General features: G+C 41.6%; 1 protein-coding gene across 1 annotated transcript in view; it reads left to right on the top strand.

Moving 5' to 3' along the window:
* Positions 1-3,963: 3,963 nt before the first annotated feature.
* ramp1 (receptor activity modifying protein 1) overlaps positions 3,964-22,931 on the top strand; it is a 45,605-nt gene continuing 26,637 nt past the window's right edge. Inside the window, exon 1 of the mRNA XM_070838025.1 lies at positions 3,964-4,133. Coding sequence (XP_070694126.1) covers positions 4,076-4,133 — 58 coding nt within the window. The 5' untranslated portion in view covers positions 3,964-4,075. The remainder of the gene's footprint in view (positions 4,134-22,931) is intronic.

Here is a 22,931-nt window from a genome sequence, read left to right as displayed (position 1 = left end):
ACAGCTAACACTTTATGTTTTTTTTTTCCTGAACCAAGCGGGTTAACGACCTCAAATGCATCTTGGTATAGCATCAAACCAACCGAGGAAGGCTCAGTTTTCAACAGCGGATTACTCTGAACTCCTTCTCCATCCCTGATATCCTGATAGACGTCCACAGTAGAGGGTTGTAAGCGTGTTGCAGCATACTGTTCTCGCACAGACTCACTTTTGAACAGTGCAGCCAATGTCTCCTGTACAGGTATATACTGGGCAAAGCGTTCTTCGCCATTTTCATCATTTCCCAAAAACAAAGGCACAGGCTCAACATAGTTGAAACTCTTTTTAAAAGCTGTCTTTCTCTTTATGTCTGTGCTCAGAAGTCCCCTGTTATAGAGCTTGAGTAGATCCCCTCTGTTCAGTTCATTAATGATGCTGCTTATACTGGCCTCAGGAATTCCAAGTACCTTCAATTTCTCACTCAGAATGTTAAGCGAATGGGACAGGCCAATTTCATGGGCATTTTCAAAGTCCTCAATGATTGTTTGTATGGTACTGGCCGGTAACAATAGCTTAGCTTGTAATTTTAAGTACAGAAGTGTAAGGTTTTGTAAAAACAGAGATTCATCAACAGCAAATGGCACTTCTGGTTCATGTTGTGCTTCAGAAATATCAGAGCTTGAGTCACTAGGCCCAGGCTGGCTCAAAGGCTCTGTGGGACCAGACGTATCTAGAACTGAATCTTCTAGATCTTCTACACGTCTATTTGCATGTTTCCTGGAAACATGTGAGGCAAAACTAGATGCAACTGTAAAGCTGCAGTCACAACCTCTGAATGGGCATTTGATTTTGAATCCTTCTTTTGAGTGTGACTTCAAATGATTTACAAAAGAGGTTACTGTAACACACTTGAATGTACAAGACTGAGCCACACACTTTAAGGATGTGTCAATTGGCTTGCGACTATAAGATCCTTTGTGGTCTCTATACATGTGGCTTTTCAGTACAGTGGCTTTGCGGTACATCTGAGTACAGTAAGGTACACCACATTGATAGTTGTAATGGGGAGTGTTACTGTGAAGCTTTGTGTGCTGAATAAACAGATTAACAGTCTCAGACACATACTCACACATACCAAATTTACAGTGGAACATCATTCCTCAAGGTCGCAGTGAAGATTGCCTGGGTGAAAACAAAACAAAAAAATAGCTGTTAACTGATGCTGTAGATTACTTTATTTCACCTGAAATACAAATAAGTTCACTAAAGTGCTGCACAACCCCCTAATGTTACTTGCTGCTTTACTTTGAATTTTCCACAACTGATGATACTGCAGGCTAAAATCAAAGTACACAAATATATCCATATAAAGGTGGTTCAGGTCCAGCTGCGTTTTGTAAAGCAGTATCTCAGCAACCGGCCTCCGTTACCACCGTCGGGACCGGCGGTGCACGCTCGTGTTGTCACTGAAGTCCGTTACAGCGTGCACGCGCCCAGCTAACAGAGGGTGCTGGTGCAGCTAGCGCCCTGCCACTTCACTGACACATATCTCCGACACAACGACTCGAAAATTAAACTCGTTTATTTTTACCGACCAGCTGTTGCAGTCCTAGACTGCGGTCAACCCGTTTAGATCCCCTCCAAAGTTCACAGCAACCCGGAAAATGTAGTTAAACGAGGACATTAGCATTAGCATTAGCAAGCTACAAGCAACAGGACAGTTGTAATAATCTACTAACTCGTTACTTACATCAAAAAGTAGGTAGCATGTGCAACAAAACCCTCGGATCAGAGAAATAAGACATTATCATATGACACACACATGCACACGTTTCAAATGTTACAAAAATATATCCTGGACAAATGTGTGTGTTGGTGCAACAGAGCGCACCGATTATTTTCAGACTGTCTGCAGTCACATTTAACCGTGCTGGAGCAACACTGAATGAAAACAGACTAGCTATCATTAAAGAAAAGAAATAAATGGAGAGTAACTTACCTCATCAGGCTCTGGCGTGGTTCACCTTTCCCGCTTGGTTCCGGCTATAGTGAGGATGTGACCGCCAAAAGATTAGGCATCGAGCCAGCTCCCACAATGCAGTGTGGTTCATGTAATTTGTTGTGTTATCACAGTAAATGGACTGAATACAGTATTTTATTGTGAAATAATACAGTAAAATGTTGTAATGTCATGGTAATGCAAAGCTTACTGTGATTACCTGTTCCTACATTGATTTCACAGTAAAATTAAAAATTACAGTATTACATTGTGAACATTACAATTAAAGCCTGTAAAATGACAAAACAGTAACTTATTGTGAAATATTACAGTTAAATATTGTGAAACCCTGGTAATATTTTACAGTGTACCTATATTTGGTTCCTCTTACCAGTGATATGTCGCTCCTAACTGGCCTGATGCGTCCCTCAGGTGGGTCCTGACTCTCTGTCCATGGGATGGGATTTGACAGGCTGTCGTTTCCATTCAGTTATATTAGTTTTTGTTGTCTGCGAGCTTCTTTTGATGCTCTGTACCATCATAACGGCCCGTAAAGGTGGCAGAGAGCAACAAAGGATTAGCTAAAACCACCAACTCATGTCATCATGTCATCATTCACACAAATGGCTGTGCCTTTTCACACAGAGCTAAACAGAGACGGTTTTTAAACACTTCAAATGGCACCACAAATGTTCACATTTCCAGCTATGTTAGTCTTCGAAATAAAAGGTGAAGGATACTAAAATGCCCCTGTAAAATTAAAAGGGTACTCCATGGAGCATTTCAATGGGGAAACAATATTATGACATATTAGTCCATGACATTCATTTCATGTGTCTGTGTGTGGCTGTGTGTGCCAAATGCCATAAAGTTTCCCACCTTCTTTTATCTCTGCAACCCATTCAGACACACAGAACTTCATTTTAGATTTGAGATCTCAAAGCCAAATACGTCAGGCTGCATAAAATGATGATCTGCAGTATTTACATTTGACAGAATTGTTAAAAAAAAAAAAGATTTTGAATGTGTCACGCAGAGTAAAAAGGAGCAGGCCTATAAGAGAGAAGCTGGACTTTAGCAGTGGGCTCAGAATCAAACGTGTTACATTCAAAACACCTAATTATTTTAGAAAAAACGGGCTCCAGGTGGCCACTAGGTGTCGGTGTCGGACAATTATGTAGCCGTCCGATCACCTACCAGCGCACAAATCCACACTGCATCCACACTGCACCTGTGTGCAGATCCACACCACAGGTGGACCACACACAGCTGTCTCACCTCTCTGCCATCAACATCTGACACACACTGGCCTCTATATTATCTCCTTTATTAACAAAAGGAATCTACAGTCAGCCTGCAGTCCCACTCTGTTGCGGTGGGTCACAACAGTTTCCGCCAATAGATTTAGTTTACGCCATTACTTCTGTTTGTTTGTTTATTCCAAGATGATCATAATTAAAAAACATGAAATGCTTTAGTTAATTAGTTTATTAGTTTGTTTGTTTTTGTCGCTGGTATGTAGGCTATTCGATTAACCAATGGAAAAGTACCATATGCAGTCCACTGCCTCCTCCCTCGCCCTCTCTCCCCCTCCCTGCACTGCGATTGCTGTGTTTGGGTCGATCCCGTGTCCCCTCCGCTCAGCCACAGCCGTGTCCTCCCCGGGAGAAGCAGTGAACCCTGTCACAGCCTCTCAGGTCCCAGCCTGGTGCGTCCCGTTGCGCAGTTCCCAACCGCGCGCGCTCCGGATCTCTCCAAAGCCCCCGGACAGCTGCTGGGAACGATAGCTCCAACTTTACGAGTCAGTATGTTTCGGGTCTGGATGATCGAGGGTCGGTGACAGGACGACTGGGGGGACTGCAGGGTTAGCCTACAGCTGGAAAAAGGACGAGTCTTGCCCGCCCCCCCTCCCCTCCGATCACCCTCCCTCGGGCAGTTTGCGCAAGGTGATACAGCTTCTGCTGGAGCTGAGTGAAAGCCGCATTACATGGATTTCCTCCCTGTGATGTTTCCTATGACTCTTTGAGCTCTTGTTAGTTGCTCTCCCCTTCACTTCCTCCCAAACTTCAGTCAGTGGATCCTTCAGAGGGTGACAGGATGGGATCTCAAACCGGTGCAGCTCTGCACAAACAGACGCTCCTGTGGTTCGTTGTAGGTGAGTGTCTCACACTGTGGCTGCACTGGTGTGTGTAATGAAGAGGTGAACTATGACTTCTGTTTGGGGAAAAGATCAGGAGAATAACCATCAGGCGGGGCGACACAGATTCCTCATGCAAATGGTCTGACACTAAAGGAGAAAAGTAAAAGAGATCAATATGGTAACAGGAGCTCTTGTGTCTGTGGTCAATAACCATATTAAAATGTGCTTTATGACTGTATTGGTAGGACATACTTCATTATCTGTCTCACATTATTATCGTATTAGTTGCTGAACCTGTTTGTTTGTTATGACATGATATCACATGCATTACAGGATTAGTAGGTACCTTCCACCATGTGTGATGAAGTGTAAACAGATTCACCTTTTTCTTAGCTGGATCACAGCAGTGCAGCTGGGAAGTGTTGGATATTCTGTGCGGAAGTGGAAAAGTGTACCACATACTGGTACACTTCCTACATTTTCTCCAAATCTACACATTTATATGATGCACAGATTTGATAATGATGTAGATTCATAACAAGATCAAGACAAATCAGAAAAGATCAGATCAGAAAAAAGTCTCTGGTCCTGTAAACCCGAGTGTTACTGAGTGGAGAGTGTGTTTGGTATAAAGGTGGATGGTGAACTGTGAGACATGTGACTTTGTGGACACCATCTTTTGTGAGCAGTATTATCTCTCTTTTTTAAGAGTTGATTTTTACTTTTTTTTTGTATCAGAATGCGTCAATAAGCATTATTATTCTCAAAAACTCATGAAATAGCATTACACCCACTCACTGCATCCAGTCAACTCTCTGTAACTCGCAGGTGGAAAATCTGCCCAAAGTGACCCGTTCAGTTGTTTTTATTAATTTATTCGAGCTTGCTACCACATGTTGACAGAGCAAAATGAAAATAAAATCAGACTGGGGTTAACCCTCATGGAAAACATAATAGTGGCTCTACTGAAAATACAGTTCCATAAAGTTTCGTGCTTCTTCAGCGCACAGAGCTGAAGGCTGAAAGCAGCAAGAAACACACTTGTTAGGAACATAACATTACAGCTCTCAGGTAAGCTGCAGTATTCAGTGTAACGAAACCGGTGTATTGATAGGTGGGTGGAGGCTCCAGTAAATGGCAGCGGTTTATTTGAACGTTTTGCAGCATTTGTGCAATCATGTCGTATTATGAGGTTATTATCAGGCCATTGCAATCATGCTTAAGACATTTAATTTGGTTCATTTATTAAGTCTAGCTGAGATGTAGGGCAGGTTAACTCAATCAGAGAGGTTATGAAAAAGTCAGATATGACTAGAAGAAGCTTTTGTCAGTCAATCCAGAAACCAACCAAATGAAAAGGAGTAACTCAGTTAAGATCAATATATCCTCCTGTTTGCAGTTGTCAACACACTTTAACTTCTATTAGGACAGAACTATATATATAAGATAGATTTTGGGGGGTGATGGTGGATCGTTAATCCCCCAAAACATCTGTGTCTCTTTCTGGTTGGGCACCTTTGTCTCATCCATCTTTTCCCTCATTAGCTGTCATCTCTCTACTGTCATGTGTCTAATGAGAACATAAAATGTCAAAAAATCTTTTGTTTGTTTGTTTTGATTTGCTTTTGTGCTTCTTACCAAGTATAGTTGGTAAAAAGTATTGCTCAAAAGTCAAAATAAAACAAATGAATAAAACAATTAAATAAATGTAAGTGAACTCAACCACTTAATAGGACAAATGGCCTGTTTAATCTAATAACCTCATGATATGACATGATTGCACATTTAAGATGCAAGTTAACCTGTCTGAAAATGATGCCGTGTGGCCAGTTACCATGGATAAAAACTCACCATTCTGTTGATTCTTTTGAACAGCCATAGGATTCACAGTGCTGCTTCTCTCTCTTAATCTTTGGTCGAGTGTAAATAGTGCAGACGTCTGCAGAGAGCATATTAACCAGACAACGGCTGAGAGCTTCATTTTCTAGTTTGGCCAACTCACAGAATAAACATTGTTTAGCCACAGCTGGGCTGTAGGAGTCACAGCTTGATAAGACAAAGCTGAAACCACTGCTCTTGCAGTTTGAAATGTACTCTCTGAACCACAATGGTCTTGAATCAGTAGCTCTCAGCAGTGGAGCTCCTCACTGAGGAGGCCGCTGTTGTCAGCTTAGCTGTGATACAAAGTGCCTCACTTCCTCTTCAACCTGAGAAACAACAGAAGAAATCATGATGGGACAATGCTGTCACAACTGGGTGACTGCTGATCAAATAAGCTTATAAACAGCATCTATGAAGGCCTTGTTTGATGCTGAACATCATAGTAGAATAAATAGTGACTTTCATCCACTTTACCTGTAAATGACGTTCAGTATGGTCCGTCATGTGTGTATTCACGTCATGAATATTCTCTTAAGGCCGTGTTATTAGCCCCGTTGGTTATATCTTAAGGTTGGTGCTTTTATTTTGAAGGAGTGATGCTGCTGTTAGGACAAAAAAGGCACAGGGTAAAGTTTCAGGAGTGTCAGTACAGTGATAGTGTGTTTTCCAAAGAGGGGTGGAGCAGTGTAGGTGTTCTAGGTTTGGGAGGTGAGCACTGAAAATCCCCTCCACCTTCGGCACCTGCTTCAGCCTCCACAGTCAAGATGAATGCAGTGCATTTTTACATTTTCTTCACCACCACCATGCAATCAATAGTTCAAAACGTATGTTGTAGCACCGCACCTTTACCCCAGGATACTATACTCACCAGCATTCAACATAACATAGTGTTAAGCAATGACTTTTGGTGTCATTTTAAAAACATGCTTTTCACAAACCAATCACTGACGTCCTCTGTCGACGGAAAATCGAAACATAACTGTCAGTTAAGATAAATGATCATTGATTCATTTTAAAAACTTAACATCATTGATAAATACATTAACTCATTTGAAAGCATCTTACAGAATAACAGACTCAGGGGGCAGTCCTGTGCTGTGTTGTTAACATTATATCTCCAGCTGTGAAGGAGTGAAAAGTGGCTGTATGAGATGGTTCCTGAGGTGAAACAGACTAAGTCCTCAGAGTTGGCTTAAGGCGTCTAATGCTGCAGTGCGTTTTGGTCAGTGGGTCTCGTTTCTTACTGCTGATCTCCAATAACGTTAGTCTCTGAGGCGCAGAATGTGCGCCGTATACTTCAGGTTCGTCCACAAAGGCAATTATTTAGTCATTAAATCAAAATAGGCTGCAATCAGTGTCTTTTCTGAGTTTAAAGACAACTCCTGTGGGTGCACGCTGTAGATTGTCGCAGAGCCGCACTGCCCTCGCCGTTGAGTCCTGCCTTTTGTGTTCTGCCAGCATCACGTTGATAAGTAACATTTAGAAAATCAATTTCTGAGGTTTGACGTGAATCAATTCAGAATTGAAGGAGACAAGAACTGAGATTCTTATGTCGGTTGATTGCTCCACCACCATGCAGACACTTGGCTTGGAAAAACACTGAACCAACTACATTAGTAACTACAAATATTAGAGCTGAACTGAACAAAGCTTGTTTGAATCAACGATGTGATGCTTCAATTCCACCTCTCCTACACTGGATCCACAAACAGAATCTAATGAGCGTTTGACAGAGTGCCAGACATAGATTTTTCTGAAACTGTGTCAGTTATTCTGTTTGCTTCATTATGCATTACCACTAACAGTGCTCAGCTGATAATGTAATGCTGCTCACGAGACCCAGTCTTATCTGTCTCCTTTTCAGACTTTTATTTCTCTTTTTGTCTCTGTCTCTGCTGCACGCACATATAAATTCACAGCACTTGTCATTTGAAACTTATGAAGACATTCAGTTGACTTGGGTTCATTTCCCAACCTCTAACACTAATGCTAACCACTAAACGCTTTACCCTTAGCTGAACTGTAATGTGAATCTCATCGCCTAACCCCAAACTAAGCACTTAACATTGTGGAGTTTCTGCAAAAATGTACTCAGTGTCCTCGCTAAATTTAGTTGTTTTGTAGCCACACTTATTATAGACCTCTGCGTTTATGAAAAAAGCAAATCAACATACACCTGCACGGTTGAAATGAGCACTGGAAATACACCATACTGCAATATGCATACATGCACGCCGTGTCGTTCTCGCCAAAGGTGTTCAGTCAAGCTTCCTCTGCTCTTTCCCCTTTGTTTCCGAGGCCCCATGTAGGTGTTCTATATTTATAGATAGAGAAAGTTATGACTCATCGCACCTGGTTGACTCATTACTTTCATCTAAAACAACAGTTTTTCAAAGTTTTGCTCTGAAATATTACTTTTTCAAAAGCATTTTATATCTGAAGATCCCCAAATGATCATCCGATTCAGGCGGTTCGTTCATCTGTCAGGGATAGTTTCATTCTGTCAGTCTTACAGGCATGCTTTAATCAACAGCGCACAGAGTCGATACAAATCAAAATAAATATCTGCCACTGAAGTCATAAGAATCATTTGTGCCGTGACAGGAGTGATTTTTAATTTTCTCTGGTAATGTTTTGGCCAATGAGTACAGAATGGATGAAGGGAATGGGGTCCTCACTCTTTCTCATAGATAAGAAAGGATTTGTACAAAGAGAGAAGTTTTAATCCTCCTTGCCTGATATGATCATCTTTCATCTGACGGCTCAGGAATCAATTTGGATTTGGAAATATTTCACACACAGAAGCCACTCACCGGACAGTAGTGAAATGACAAAATGGAACTACTTTGTGGAACGACCTGGGGGGAAAACATCTGGCAATTCCTACAGTTTGACTGGAATGACTGAATATACTGTATGTTGGTACGGTGTACTCCACCTAAAGTCTGAGGCTCAGGATGGGTCACAGGACCTACACAGCAAGAATGGGTGACCTGTCAACTTGATTTAACAAGTCTTGGTCTTGGACAAGCTTTTAATCAGTTCCTCTAAGAAAGTTATTCGAGGAAAAGCTCAAGTTAATTAATTTTGGTTGGGTGGCTTCATTCAGAATCAACCATGTTTTCAGAAATCCAGCTGATTTACAGGATAGTTTTAGATTCTTTCATAATAAAATGCCCCTAAGCCTTTTGTACATGGGTAGTTACTGGCCATATCATTCCTCTTGTGTACATGTGAGTACCAGGACATATCTCTTTGCCACAGCTACGTAACAAAACACCCCTAAATCTAAACTTCTTTGGCCACTTACGTAGGGGCAGTGCAAAAAGCTGTAAACATAACAATGACATATTAACATCGTATCAACAGTTGCTTATGTACACAGCAAGCTGATACAGTAGTATTTATTTGTTTTGTGTTTGTGTCAGGCTAATGTACATTATTTACTTTCTTTTTAGCTCTGGTTTTGGTCTCCACCAACTCCTGCAGGAAATATCTGGCTCTTCAGCTGTTTTATGCTCCACTGTTTTTACAAGCTTATCTCTTACTGTGTGTGTGTGCCTGCTGTTTGATGCTTAACAGATAGTAGCAATGAGCTTTTAGAGGCTTTTCACTGAAATTAGCTGCCTGCTGTGGCTGAAACAAATGGTGCCGAAAATTTCACAAAGTAATCTGATCATTTGTTAACATACATTGATTGAATAGACCAGCTTTGAGAATGCATTTCTGCACAAACAAGGACTTAATCCCCCATGTCTTACATTGAAGTTGGTCTATGGGGAAATCATGTTAGGCTAAGAGGGGAGATTACAGCAACTAACAACCTTTTCAGGATTCAGATGAAACTGAACCAGTCGTGACCTCTCCGTCAACTTAAGTCTAATGTTATGTTGCATCAGTGTGGAATGGTGGAAACTACTTTGCCAGTGAGATGTTGGACTTGGCGATATCCTGCAGCATCAGCAGGCATGGATTTTTTTTAAGGCCACAGTGTTGACACAGTAAAGTGGAGGGCGAGGAAGAGGGGAGACAAAGGGAGCAGTTACTCATCACTGGTACAGATGCATTTTGGGAGTCTGTAAGGTCATCGCCAGACAAAGTAATGTTCATTTCTGTCACTTTTATGCCTCAGCCCTCTGTTAAATTCATATGAAGAACATGCATGCATGGATTTTACAATGGCACCGGGCTCTTGCTGTCTGTTCAGCCTGGACAAAGGAGCACATATTTCTGGTGTGAAGGACTCAAGGGGACGTTTTTTAAGAATCTCCATAAATCAGTAGAGAAAGAGAGAGGGGGGACAGGGAGAAGCAGTCTAACAAGACACAGAGAGATAAATGAGGTAGGTGGGGCTGGATAGTGAAAGTTTTAATAGTGCTGATATATATCTGTGTCTGTTTTGTGTGCTTTGTGTGTTTCCATGTGTGTGTTTGTGTGCAAACCTACGTGACAGACCCGCCCACCGGACTTTGGCTAATTAGATAGATGGTGAACAAGGGATGAAAGGAGGAGAAGAACGCTAACAAAAGTAACCACACCCCCTTTTGATTGATCTGTTTTTCATGTGTAATGTTAGGTGACTTCTCTTGTGGACTTCCTCCCTGTAGTGAGACTCCTTTTCTCTCCCCCCTTTCCCACTGTGCTTCTTATGGAGGAGCTAAATACACATATCAAATGACAAAATAACAAAGCTGTGTCACGCTTAAGTGAAAGGTTTTCTGAAAGCACAAAAGGTAGGAAATCTAAATAATGACCCATGGCCATTTTTATGCATTTTCAGTATTCAGCTTTTGCCCTCTGCAAAGGCAGTGTACTGCACTTCAATCAATATGAGCTCGGCAATGGAGGAATTACTTCTAAATTTGCTTCGGAGATCCTATTTCATACTCTTGAGAGGATTAATGGCCCCAAAGGCCCAGCCACAATTGGTGAGCAGTAGAAACTGTTTTGTGTCCGTTTATAGTTGTGAGGAGAGAGGAATTTAAGGCGTGCTGAGAGTGTCTGGCATCACTTTTACTAACGCAGACTGTGAACAACCGTCCCTAATTAGTTGTAGATCATTGGTAATACTGTGGGACATCAACTGTCTTGCTTGTCACAAGTGCTTTCTAAATGAGCAAAACACCCATTGTGTGTGTGTGTGTGTGTGTTCAGGATCCACTTAGCTCAATTACTGTAAGCCACTCACCAAACAGAATGTTAATATTGAACAATTTTCCATAACTTTGGATTATGGTCAGAGGTGAATAGTTTTAAATGTTCAATGCCAACATCTCTCTCAGTAATTATCCCTTCACTATCCAAGCATGGCAACTACAACAGCAATTGCAACTGAAACATATGGTTTGGAAAAGAAAGCTGTCATGATTAAATCAGCATGATTTTTTTAAAACATTAACATGCCATTTAACAAAATGTTAAGTGGAGAAACAACCGTGAGCTGTAAAATCAAAATAATGAGCTGATGGGCGGTAAAAAGGAATATCTATCTAAAAAGACCGTAAGTGTTTATTTCAGCAATGTATGTATAATGTGTGTGTAAGAATAGAACCAGAAGCCATGAACTTCCTCCTCACCCTTTAGATCCAAGACATCAGCCTCCTCACCGAGGACCAGAGAGCAGATTTTCCAGCCCATTTATCCGAGCCGCTGCTGGCATACATTACATTTAACCTGACACAACAGAGACATAGTGAGCCTGTCGCAGTGGTGCACTCAACCAGTACATCCGGCTGGAATTTTCTTTTGAGGACTTTTTTTTTTTTTTTTTTTCCAGTGGCATTTCTGCTTCATGCAAAGTGCGTGATGACATGTCAAAGTGGTTGTGTGCCGGATTCAAGCCCACAACATCAACAGCTCGTGACACACAGTCATGTAAAGCCACTGAAGAGCCTGAAAGGGATTCTCCAAACATTTATCTAACCAGACTGGTGAAATAGTAACACATTTGTATTTATAGCTGTGACCTGAGGGTGGAGTGGCCCAGGCATGGACACATGTACATACTGCTTATAGTTGGGAGCTGTCTCTTACAACCACAGTCTTGTGCTGACCACTGACAGCTCAGATGGAGCACTTAAAAACCTCTGGGCTACAGTACAGGACAGCAGGAGGCTTACAGTACAGTTTGAGTCCCATGACCTGTCGGGAGCACAGAAGTGGGTAAAATCCTTCTGAAATAGGTATAATTCCTATCTACACCCAACCTTATTGCCAAACAACAACTTTAACATTGGAGTGTAAAGTGTTGGTTCAAGGTTATCTGATAACTAAGAAGAACCCAGAGCACCTATTTTTCTTCAAATTTTTATCCGTGCTTACAGTATATACTGTCTGCTGCATATGTACTGGATTAAGTGTATTCACTGTCTTGGGAAGAGGTAGCTCTCACGTGCGACTGCATGTGCAAGAGATTGCTTGAAAGAGCATGCTCAGTCAGTCTTCCACTCGCTTAATAGCTTTTAAATAATAAATCTGCTTTTCTAGAGTGAACGTTTCTGGCATTCAGCACATCGTTCGAGGTCAAGGATTTGAACCAGTGACCTTTAAGTCTGCCATTGTGTTTGTGACTGTGGCTTCACATTTCCAAGACTCAGCACCGCCATCATGTCATGCGACACTACAGCGACCTCTGAAGATTTGATCTCACAGCCTATTTATCTGTGGGAATCCTCTCTCGCAAGTCGCACTTAAAAACAAGCCCATGTAGGGAATGTATATTAGACTTTCTGTATAGGTCTCAAATGAAAAGGGTCTATTACAGCATGAGTTACACACTGACTTGAATGCCCTCCATCAGCATTTTACTCTCTCCTCTATTCCTCTCTCCTCTGCTTCTGATGCATAACTTGCCAATTTACTGGAGGGGATTTCGTATCAAAGTGAGCGAGGCAGCACAGAACATCCTAAATTGGACCAAATGACAGCAATTGGTTTTGTACATTGATATTTGAAATAGAATTGCTGTTAATTTGTCAGTCATGGATTAAAACAAAACAATTTGTCAAGAAGCATTAAAGCTCTGAATATACCACTGTTTAAATCAAATGGTGTCAGGATGAATGTTGATTACTGTGTGGGTGTCATTGTGGTTAATTTGGCTCAGTCATGCTTTGTATGATATATCACCAATCGGATAACTAATAATAATAACTAAAAATCCAATTATTGGTTTTGTCTGCTGTGTGTCAGTGTTCAAACCAAGATAGATGTGAGCACTAGTTTCAGTAACACACCTCATCCCTCTTGATAACACGAGAGGAGTTTAATCTCCACACTGAAGCGTTGGTATATCTGGACAAAAAGCCCGCTGCTCCACTCTAATCACCTGATTTTAAGGCTCATAAGCGTGTGACCGTCCTGCCTCACATCTTTCTGACCTTAGCTAATACATTCGCAGCATCACCTTCACAGGGCTCTTTACTGTTCTGGCTACACACCCTTTTCAAGGATAATCTCATATGGAAATTAAGAGATGAAACACTCATCCTCTCCATCCTTCCTCTCTCTGTCAAATTGATTTTGTGGAAAGATGAGCCGTGAATTAACATCTCTTAGACGTATGTCACCGCAGGAAAGATGGTCTTTTCTTAAAACTGGGCTGCCTGTGGAGTAGAAGGAAACAAGTGTTTTTGAAATTGGTGCAACTTTACTGGAGGAAACAGAAAAAAAGGGCTGTGGTATTAACTTTTGCTCAAAAAGTAGAAGACGTTGTTGTTAATGCTGCTAATCTCACTCTTGACTGTGGCAGCCTCTCCTTCCATACGCCGTAATTCTTCCTCACTGTATTCTGGATCACAAGTAGCCCCAAATGTCCTATTTCATATTATATTATTCTATAGATATCTTTTTCTTACAGTGGGTAGGCAAAAGAAAATGCAGAAGTACAATCAGTGGCTCTAGATACGCATGATTTGGCCGCCTCTTGCCGGCAGATGAGTGGGAAGCTCTGGGTGCAGCAACATGGAGGAAAGTTAAAACACACTACAGTAATACAACACCACATTAAAATCAACAGTTTCACTTTAATGTCATCAAAAGGACACTTCCTCGTTCTGTCTCTCTTTCATCTCTCTCTTTATGTCACTTGCTCTCACATTCCCAATTAGCAATAAAAATGTGAGTAGCCCCCTAGCTCTTCCTCATTGTTGTCAAGGCTCTCCTCTGCTTCCTTTTCTCTGCACATTAACGTAGCGCGTTAAAGCTGGTCACGACTGGTGTGTGTGCCTATGGATTAGTGCACGTGTTTGTTTATGCGTGTGTGGTATACATGTGTACACTTGCAAAGCAGTAACCCAGTTTTCACTGTCACGCCTCAGCAGCTAATGAGCAGCGTTGGGGCACTGCCAGTTAGCGAGGCATGTGTATCATTGTGTGTGTGTGTGTGAGTGCTATATGTGTGCGTGCCCTGTCCATAGTGGAATAGCCATTAGCAATTATCCGGGGCGCCATGGAGCCAACAAGTATTTCAGCACCTTGCGGAGTGTGTGGAAGCCACACACACACACACACACACACATGGCATACACACATCATCATATGCAGTCATACTTGGCACCCACTCTCAGACAATGGGAGGCAGTATCACATGACTCACATACACAAAAGAGAAAGGAATTAGTGCACACAGTCTCACACATGCCCTATATGTGTGAACAGTCATGTGAAGCACTAAGTGAGTCAGACAAGCTCTCCCATGTCACGGCAGTGCCCTTGAGCAAGACATCCAAAGCTCAGTTGATGTCAAATGTCAACAAGGGAAGTTGTCATCACGTACATTTCTCTCAGACGGCAGTATGATGACTGAATGTAACCACAAACCAAGTGATGGACGCTTTACTCAGGTGCATCACTGTAACGTTCAACTGTATACATTAGTAACTACAGTGTGTGAGATCCCAGCTGGACTCAAGCTTGGCAGTGTTACTTCCTTGCTCATTTGTTATCAATAGATCTTCATGAGCTCTTTAATCTGCCCTGTGATTGGATCTCAGTGTGTGAACTGTGTTGGTGCACCTGGGACCTATCAGCAAACATGCCCCAGGTCAGCGCTGCTGCATCGGCTCCGCTCAGTTTTCTCTTGTGCAGGAAGGTTTTAGTCTGCTGCTTTTCTATGGACAGCTTGAGATTTCAGGAAGGGGCGGAGCTACATGACCTTTGAACTTGCTGTGCAGAAATTTCTCATACACTTGGGGCCAAATTGTCTGAGAGCTGACTACAAGGAAGACTATCTATCTCCAGATGTGGTCTGATTATTCCAATCACACTCAGATTGCAATCTGTTTACACCTTGCATTAACATGCACTTTTTTCCAGACAAGAATCAAAGTGTCATAAACCCAGGGTGCCCAGTCTACATACTTGCAGAGGCAAGCAAATACACAGTTCTGCATACACGTGTCGATCACGCTATATGAACTTTAAGCTTTTACCTTTCCTTTAGCCATTAGCTAGCAACTTGTTTGTGCATCAGTTATACTTTTAACTGATAAGACCATTTAAAGAAGATGCTGCTGTCTACACAACAATTTGTTGTCCAAATTCGCAGCTCGGTTTCTCCTCTTGCTCCAGTGTTAGCCAGTTAGCTCGGACTAAGATTCAAGTCTTGGACTCTGTTCAAGACATGTTGGAAATGTTGAAAGTTTTCAGTTGTCTGACTCAAAGTTTGTAACATTTAACTCACAGAACATTGACTCAGTCTTAAGACTAGACTTAGAGAAATCAAAAATGACTCAAACCAGTGACTCATGACTTGTCTGCATTAGCTGACTTTTGTGTTTATGAAAGATGAAACAAGAGAACAAGGAAGAGAGACTGAAGGGAAGAAAAATGGACTGGTGAGTTTGGAGATCAGTCATAAATTGAGCCGGCACACTGTCACACACACACACACACAACCACTGCATACATTGATAGCGAGTTTATAGCTAATATCTGTGCAGATGATGCTTGGCATGTATTCACTTCACTGTCTGACTGAGTACATCTTAAAGGACACGTTCACAAATTTTGAATTCTGTCTTTAAACAATAGTCAGGCTCCCCTTATGACCCTTGAGACATGTTTTAGTTGCTCTAATCATTCCCCTTGTTCATGCTGGCCACCAACAGATCCACTAATGCGCTTTCACTGTAAGAGATCCACAGCCCTTGTTTTCTCATCTCATCTCATGCAAATTACCATCTAGTTGACACTTTTATATTTATTACATGAATATAAAGTCATGAAACTGCCAGCTTTGCCATATGTGACCGGGAATTATCAATCCACCTCCACCGAGGGTGGCTTCGACCACAGCTGCTTCTCCTGTGCCGTAGCATTTGTTTTCTATTTCCATCATTAGCTGTCACGACAGTTTGTAGTTGTTTGAGTCGACCACACATTGCTGGAGGAACACCGAGCTTGGCCGCTGCATATCATTGGCAAATTTTTGGCAGTTTGTCATAAGCTTCAAGGGGATATTGTTCATCGAGAAATTTACTTTCCAGTCATGATTTAAAAGAGCAAGCAGGTAGCCAGGCAAAGGATCATGGGAGTATTGTAAAAAAAAAATAGAAATACTGTAGATCTAAAATTTTTTTCCATTTGTTGCCATGTATAAAAATACCCATAAACCCATGAACACTGACTACTTAATTACTATAAGTGAATGATATATACAGGAATGATTCTATCCTAAGCTTTTTGGTCCATAGAAGCAGATGATGACTGTAACTGTAATTACTGTGAGGCGTTTCCACTGTATCACTGTTTGTCCTTGTTACGGCCTGTGGTCCTGTGGTTGCGCTCAGTTGAGCATGGCTAATAAAAGCACCCTTTTTTCTACTTCTCCTATTTTGACAACACTATCATAAAGCATAATTAATGGTTCGACTTGGATAAATAAGATAATGACTGTGAGCGTTCAACCTGCTGTATCCTCAGATATAAACATTATCCAGTTATTACAGCTGATGGTGTTACAAGTGAAAGTCTTTGTTAGTCTCATTTTTGGCATTTATAATGTGCTGTTCATGTTTGCCAGTAATGCTTAAGACAATTATAGGCATGAAAAGGCGCCGTGATCTCCCAGACGGAGTAACGTTTCCTGTTTATAGGAAGAATCTCACCATTCAGTGCCAGTCGACTGGAACCGCTAAAAATTTAATCAACCATTTCACAAGCATGTAATTCAAAGCCAGTCAGCTACGTATGAACACATCGCAGGTGTAATCTGAACGTCTGATGAAAATTTTAAACTCGACCTTTGTGTGGTTGGAGGGGAGGGGAGGGGAAGGGGAAGGGGAAGGAGAGAGATTCAGTTGACGATGCCAGCAGCACTGGATGGAGAGACAAGAATGGGGAAGCAGTAAGTGACGTCACACTGAGAGATAAACGACATGCGGGAGCTGGATAGAGTTCCTGCAGGTTATACATGACAGCCCCTTACTTTAGCTATCATGCATTATGCAGATGAGTCCTGGCCTCTGCATGCAGCAGCCATAGCGCCCTGCCAATTTATAGTGTACCATTTTGTGTAATCTTTCCTCTTTCATGCTCTCTACTCGCTGCAATGTTCAATGAAATTACACTGTCTAATAATACTCCACCGCTCCTCTCTCACACTGTTTTACTGTCTACGCCTCCCCTCCTGTCCCTCTCACCTCTCAGTGAAGTAGCAGCATGCTGCCTTTGCACGTAGTCGAGTGTTATTACTGAGCCTAAAGTATTGTTAATGCCATACAGACACACAACTCTGTATCTCTGTCTCTCTCATCCTTCTGTTCTTTTTAGGCTACAATGCTGGCCGCACACAATGTCCGCCGAAAGAGACAGAGATGTCAGGTGTGTGTGGCGCCAACTGTGCCCTTTTCTGGCTCAGGTGCTGCTGGTGTAGCAGCAGAACTAGTTTAGTATCTTTTCAACAGATGGGGTCACAAAAGACGAAAGAGCGAGAAGGGAACAACTTGGCAGGGTTTGTGTTTTTTCCATTTTACAGGGATTAAAAGATTTGGAGTAAAGCTCGACATCTTCAGAAAATATTGTCATTATGACCATTATTGGACATAATCTCTTGTACAATGGACTGTTTCAACATATCGTATAGTTTAAAGGTAAGTTTGAAGCTCACAACAACAAAAACAAAAGAGAAACAGAGAGAGACAGAGACTAAAACTGAGGCCCCCTCGGCAGGAATGTGACCCCACAGAACCTTCGTACTCTCCTCTGGGTCTCCGGTGCTGAACCAGATACTTGGACAAAACAACAAAAGGCGGAGGATTTATGCCTCCATTTGGTTTTAGGGCAGAACAGGAGAAGAGAGAATTCAGTTAAGAGGTTTCTGTGTCACTCTCTCTGCAACATAATCTATAGTTGTACGTTTCAGTGCCTCTGTGGGCTCACAGCAGGCAGGTAACACAGCAATGAATCAAAAAGTTTGCAGCTGAAACTGCAACAAAAGAAAAGATTACTCTCATTTCCAGTGCACATTAAACTAAAACAAATAATATAGATCACCCTGTTGGGAGAGCACTTTGATGAAGAACAAATTGATTTGCAGCATGCAATGACAGAATCAAGGCCTGTCTTTTCAAAGCATTAACAGTCTGTTAAATTATTGGAAATTAATTCAAAAATATTACTCATAGGCATGACGAGATAAAAACAATGAAAGGACACACACGCACATAGACAGCAGCAGCTCTGTAATTTCACTCATACTGCCGGCCACTTAATGAGTCCTCCACTGCAGTGTTAGAGTGGATGAGTGGTTTGGTTTTGGCAGCTGCGGGCGGTGCTGTGACATGGGCCGAGACAACCGTCCGCCCCCATGACTCACTCTCACCCAAAAAAAATTCAAATCAGTCCGTGATCTCAACATGGCAGTTTTCCATCAGTCAGTTTAGCTGTCTAATCCCCAGACCACTGCTGCTCCAGAGTGTAGCCTAAAGTATACTACATTACCCCAGAGGATGAAATCAGACAGGAGTACGCTCAGTGTCTCGCTCAGATGTGACATGACCGTTTTCAACCTTTCATTTTGAATCCACCCTCATCAGCAGAAATGTGGATGTAGTGCGACAGGGGTGTCATCCAGGTGTCAGCATGGAAAAATCAACTAAACCATAATCCTGTCAGGGAGTCCAAAAGTCCAATTAGAAAATCGTCAACAGCAGAAATAAAATAGAGGCTGTTTACACATGCGGTGGTCATGCCGAGGGTAATTTATGGTATCGGTGCTCTCACATAGTCTGCAGCGTCAAAATGCTTCTGTGTATCTTCACAGGCTCTGGTTCTGACTTTTTGTTTCAGGTTTGAACTCCGTAACTATTTGGAGCTTTAAGTGCAACTCATAGTTAACAATGAACTCAACAATGAACATGATCAACAGCAGCAATGAAGTATTAAAATCCACTGGGTCGAAGTGTAACAAGCAACTTAAATTAGAAGATAAAACTAAGGACGCATGTAACAATAATCACAGTGAAAACTTCAGTGGAGAAAATTTGTGGGGAACTGGATTTGAAATGCCTCTGTCCTTTGGTTTAGTTTTAAGTTTCCATTTCTTCTCTTTTCTTTTTATTCCAGGGTGCAAATGTTGTTTGCCATTTGTGTATATATGGCTCTAATGCAGAAAACATATCTGCTTGAGGAACAGCAACAACGAAATCATCCCTGAACGAATAATCAATCAATCAATCTTTATTTATATAGCGTCAATTCATAACAATCTCAAGACGCTTTACAGAAAGAGCAGGTCTAGACCAAACTCTTTAATTAAGGGAGAGACCCAACCATTCAATTGAAAATTAAAGATTCAGGAATTCAAACCCACATGAGCAAGCATCAGATGTGGCACAACAGTGGCAGGAAAAACACCCCTTTAATGGGAAGAAACCTGGAACAGAACCAGGCTCAGAGGTGGCTCTGGGGGTCCGTGTTGGGTGGATAATCATATAAAAAAAAAACCCAACTAATTCCTACCAGACTTGTGTGAGAAATTCAAACATTCAAATGTACGGCATGTATTAGTGTGCTGTCAGCTGACGAGGAATCTCATTTCTTTCCTCTCTCTCAAGTATCCTGACAGAGCTATAGCTTCTCTCTCCACCTCAGCCACCTCGCCAGCCCTCCGCTCACCTCTAATCAAACCTGCTCTGACACACACACACACACTAGCTGTGGACCCGTGCTTCACCTCCAGTGTGTGTGTGTACCCACTCATCACTGCCAATCAAATTAGATAATTAGTGTGCTTGCACCCGAATTTCCTGTGTGTGTGTGTGTGTGTTCATGCAGTGCACATTGTTTCCCTACAGACATGTTGTGTAGTCGTACTGATCCATTAACAGCCCATCCTCCTGTTATTTGCCTCTATTTGCTCTCATTTTGTGTCTTTTCTCTTCTTTTTCTTCGTCAGCTTCTCTCACCCACTACCATGCACACACACACACACACACACACACCTTCTGTATAAATTTGGGCACACTGAACTACACATGGGCATTTTTCAATTGAACATGTTTAAATCAAAACTACAGGTGTTCTCCAATCTGTAATTCAAGATGTTTTAGAGCACAGTGACGTTTGCAAGCAAAACAATAATTAGTGATGCATTACAAGATCAATTTGACGTGTTACTTTTAGCAGTAATAAAGTTATATAACACACTGCTAATAGGATTGTAGTTGATATCATTACATTTGCTTTGTCAAGTTACGTGTTAGTACCCATCCTTTCCAAGCCAATCTGAACAGAAGACTGGCCAGTTTTTACATTTCTAGAGTGATGCTCTCTCACTCACTCTCACTCCGGTGTAGCCGGTTTCATTGATGACAGTGGAAACGCAGTGTTGTAGCGGCTGCTCCACTAACGGTAATGTAGCCTGCCAGTGATGAGATGGAGTTTACCACCTTCTTTGGACTGCCTTCCCAAACAGTCAGACTCTAAAAGACATTTATTTCTGTTAATTAGGATGCAACAGTTCCAACACTGCTGTGACTTAGACCGCGGAGTTCAAGTGCTCTCTTGGTGGTGAGTGCTTTTGTGCTGGATTTCAGGAAGGTTGCTTCTTATCTCATCAACATAAAGAACATTTCAAAAATGCCTCTCTCACATTGTTGCTGGTGTGTTTCTGCATGTTTTCATACACGTCTCAGAATATTTGTTTTAAATTACAGCTAATGTTTTGTTCTCTGGATTGGAACTTAATTCTGTTTTTTTTGGTTTGTCTGTTTGTCTGTCAGGTGTAGGAATTGACACATTTTTTTTTTCTTCTTTAATAGAATTTACATGTGTTTGGATTTCCTTATTTCCACTTATTTTAGCTCTTATATTTGAATTTAATTGTTTCATCAATCCCACTCAGTGCTATATCTCCATGTGAATACAGAAAATGTAAAATGCTCACAGTTAACATGGAGAATTGTTACAAAGAAGAATAATATGCCTTTCCTTGAAAGAAAATACAGTTGTATAGCACAGCGTGCATTAACTTAGTGTTATCTGCCCTCTGGTCTTAGCGATAACACGCTACAGTGGAGCTGCAGCTCATCCTGTTGTTGTGTCCCCTTTTATCTAACGTTAATTGTATGCTATTACCAGAGAGACCCAGTCAGGGCAGACCTTTATCTGTGCTGAAAGCTGTGCTCGATTAGCTGGTGATGGATGAGACTTCGCTTGACAGCGATAGATCTGGCAGGCACACACACACACACATACAGTGTATTGTGTTTTGTGTGTGTGGGTTTGAAAGGTGTGCGTATTAGCAGTGTGTGAGAAATGTGAGCTGTCACACACCAGGTTTATTCTATCAATTAAAAGGTGTGAGAAACATCTGTCCCAACCTGGTCGTCTGTGCGCTTCCCTGCAATGCGTCTATAAACAAATTTATTACAGTGTGTGTGTGAAACCGACAGTGTGAAAGACAAACTAATGAGCGCTGCTGTAAATAAAAGTAAAGTTTGTATATTTATTGCACTTTCAAGAGCATATTCACAATACAAAACAAGAAGACAGAGATGAAATACAGACACCATGTAGGAAAAATAAAATAAAACTGAAAAAAATTAAAGTCCTAACAAGTGAGTCTCGAGTTGCTTTTCGAGGAGGTTCACAGTGTCCACAGATCCTCAGTCTAAAGGCAGATCCATGGCTTTTTAACACACTCAGTCACAGAGTGGACTGGCAATATAATGAAGAGAAATGTTTGACTGACAGAAAGTGCACTTGGTTGAATCAGATAGCTATCGTATATCAAAAAAGCTAAAAGTAAATGCATCCACAAAGCATCCAGGGCAGACTGAAACCCAGCTGTAGCCAGATGCTGGAGGCTGACTGTACAGAGGCAGCCTCTACAGGTGTGCAGCAGTGTTAGCTTTAGAAGTTTTCAGTAAAAGGACACTGTGCAGGGAGACTTTAACAAGATAATCTATATGAAACTAGAACACTGTTCTTTCTCTGTGATGGCAATGAGATCATGATTCCTGGGCTGTGATGGATCTTCACTGTTTCACTGGACACAGAATAAACAAGAGATAGACAGAGAGAGAATTACACATTTTGGGCCAGTTTCAGCTACATTTGTTGCATATGTTTCTTATAGCTCTATCTGTCTTTGACATTCTTTTGTTTTTCTACACAGATCTCTCTCTCTGTCTCACACACACACGCACACACACAGACTTTCCAGTTTTTATTAAACACTGAATCAATTATAAATGCAATTAAAGTGGTTTTACACCAGATAGCTAATAATCCCCAGGGCCTTATCCCTGTGTTAAAAATCTCATTTACTTCCAGATCATCCTGATATAAGGGGAACCTTGGCATTATTTATTATTGTGCTTTGTTTGTTTGCCTGTTTAATGTCGGGCATTTAATGTGGTTTGATAACTCTAGGAGGGCCTATTAGTTCCAGTAAGGAAGATAGAGCCAGATATGAATCAGAATGAA

Source organism: Pempheris klunzingeri, chromosome 10 (assembly GCF_042242105.1).
Source record: "Pempheris klunzingeri isolate RE-2024b chromosome 10, fPemKlu1.hap1, whole genome shotgun sequence".
NCBI classification, from domain to species: Eukaryota; Metazoa; Chordata; class Actinopteri; order Acropomatiformes; family Pempheridae; genus Pempheris; species Pempheris klunzingeri.
The sequence above is the reverse complement of the archived record's forward strand: the minus strand, read 5'-3'. Positions and strand labels throughout refer to the sequence as shown.